Here is a 2,499-nt window from a genome sequence, read left to right on the forward strand (position 1 = left end):
CTGGTCAGCATGGACTTGGCCAGGCTGCTGGGTCATGGGGTGGTACTACAGGGTGTGTGGTCTCTGCCGAGCTTCCACCTCCCCTGCTGGACGTCTCCCTGCTCCGTGCGTGCTGGGCCGGGCTTGGGATGGAGCCAGGTGGCTGCGGTGAAGCCTACTTGCTGGATCGCACGATGGCGGCCCCACAGGGCGTGTGATCTCTGCGGAGCTTCCGCCTCCTCAGTTTTGGAGGCTAGGAAGTCCAAAGTCCAAGGAACACAGCTGGTGAAGGCTTTCTTTGGTGATGAAGTTTCTGAGGCCTTTTCCCATAGATGCTAAGGGGCAGAGGAAAGCAAATGCTGTAGCGATGTTCGTTCTGAATTCAGAACTAATTCTGAACACTACAGTGCCTTTAGATGTGGTTTCTGCCCTCTGTTGTCTCTACCCCTTCACCGTGAGCTCCCTGAGGGGAGGGATGTGATTGGTTCCCAGGGCCTAGCACAGTTCCAGCAAGTCTGAGGTGACAGATGAGTGGGTGTAGGTTTTGTTTATTCTCTCAGTCAAACATTTAGAAAATATTTATGAAGAAATTACTTTGTGCCAGGTACTGTTCCAGGTACTGAGGAGACAGCAGTGAACAAAACAGACAAAAATCCCTGCCTTAGGCTAGCTGGATAGCTCAGTTGGTTAGAGCACAGTGTTGTAACACCAAGGTCAAGGGTTCAGATCCTTGTACTGGCCAGCTGACAAAAAACAAAAAAATCCCTGCCTTCTTGGGGTAGACATCAGAAGATGGAAAAGAAATAAGATACACCACATAGCAATTGGTGCTAAAGAAAAATAAAACACTTTTTGCAATTTTAAATTGGATGGCCAGAGGAGGTTCCATGTGAGTGGATAGCTGAGGGAAGGGAAGGGGTAAGCATTACAGTCAGCAAAACCCTGCAGAGGCACAGGCCTGAAATGTCTGAGGAACAGCCAGAAGGCTAATGTGCTTGAAGAAGGTGGGTCCTGGGGAGAGGGGCAGGAGAGGGGTTCGGCAAGGACAGGCACGGTGTTGAAGGTCACATAAAAGACTTTGGGTTTTGGTTGGAGAGAGATGGCAGCCATCAGAGGACTTTGAATTAAGGAGTGACACTGGGTCACACTGACCGTGGGGGCTGGGACAGAGCAGGAGACAGGCAGAGAGTCTATTGCAACACTTCAGGCAAGCGATGACAGTGGCCTCAAGTAGGACAGTTACAGTGGAGATGGTGAGAGATTCTGGACATACTATGAATGAAAGCTGATGGAATTTGCAGTTTTGGTGACATTATGGGGTTCAAAGCATGGCTGGATGGGTTCAGGAGAACATGGAGGAGAAAGATTGGTGATAGAAAGTATGGACAGTGCTTTCAAAGGCCATTGTTGCAAGAAGAATGAAATGAGCAGTAGCTGAAGGGGACACGGGGTCAGGAGGGTGCTTTATTAACAGTGATAACATCATATTTGCATGCTGGTGGAATGATCCAGTAGACGGGGAAAGCTTGGTAATGCAGGAGAGAGGAGGGAGAACTAGTGGAGCCTTGTTGCTGAATGGGTGAGAGGGGATGGGATCTCTGCCCAAGTGAGCATTTGCTCTTAGTTAGGAGTACGGATGATTCACTCATAAAAACAGGAGGGAAGGCAGAGGATTTGGGCACAGATGCTGATGGGGGTTAGAAGGAGTCTGCGAACCGAGGAAGTCCTCTGCTCAAATAGGAAGCAAACTGAGTGATGATGGGCAATGGGGTATTGTGGGTTTGAGGAGAGAGAAAAGTCTGAATAGTCCTCTGAGAGAGAGGGAGGCTGACAGACCATGGAAATATAGTACAATTGCTGCAGCAGTGAGGGTCCACTTGAGTTAAGGGTTGTGACTGTCAAGTGACACCGCTCAGGTGGGCTGTGGTATTCTCCAACACATCTAGTGATTAGGGTCCAGGTGTAAAGTAGGCAGACTTGCACTCACCAGGGTTATGGTTTAGCCACGTGAAAATACTGTATCCCTCAAAATAACGGAGAGGAAAGGGAGTTGAGATTTTGTTCAGCAGAGTGATAACTAGTCCCTGCATTTAGGCTACGAACTTGGGAGGTGGAAAGAAGGACAGTACCCTGTCCGATGCTAGGTGCTGAAGTGCTGGGGTATAGAGGTGAGAAGCCGGTGCCCCTGGTCTAGAAGGTCACAAGCTGGAAAAGGACCAAACATAACACGCGAAAGCATGCTGCGTGCTGTCACCGCTCCAGGCCCAGCCATAAGCAACCTTCCCCATGGGGGCGATGGGAGTGCAGAGATTGCTGGGACGGGAGACTTGCAAGGGACGGAATGGGCTCCAGGGAAGGCGAGGCGAGGTGGGGCTCTTGGACACAGATCTCCGCCTCCCTGGAGGGGCAGCCCTGACTACCTTGGAGAAGGCTCGGAGGCGGGTTCTCGGGGGCTCGAGCCTCTCGGTATGTCCCGGCCCCGGGTTCCCAGCACGTCGGCACGGCCGCCTCGGCAGCCAG

General features: G+C 51.5%; 1 protein-coding gene across 1 annotated transcript in view; it reads left to right on the plus strand.

Moving 5' to 3' along the window:
- Window positions 1-2,274: 2,274 nt before the first annotated feature.
- LOC103610110 (dysferlin-like) overlaps window positions 2,275-2,499 on the plus strand; it is a gene marked incomplete at its 3' end in the record, with an annotated part of 53,249 nt that continues 53,024 nt past the window's right edge. Inside the window, exon 1 of the mRNA XM_008594349.1 lies at window positions 2,275-2,445. Coding sequence (XP_008592571.1) covers window positions 2,275-2,445 — 171 coding nt within the window. The remainder of the gene's footprint in view (window positions 2,446-2,499) is intronic.

Source organism: Galeopterus variegatus, unplaced genomic scaffold (assembly GCF_000696425.1).
Source record: "Galeopterus variegatus unplaced genomic scaffold, G_variegatus-3.0.2 Scaffold10606, whole genome shotgun sequence".
NCBI lineage: Eukaryota > Metazoa > Chordata > Mammalia > Dermoptera > Cynocephalidae > Galeopterus > Galeopterus variegatus.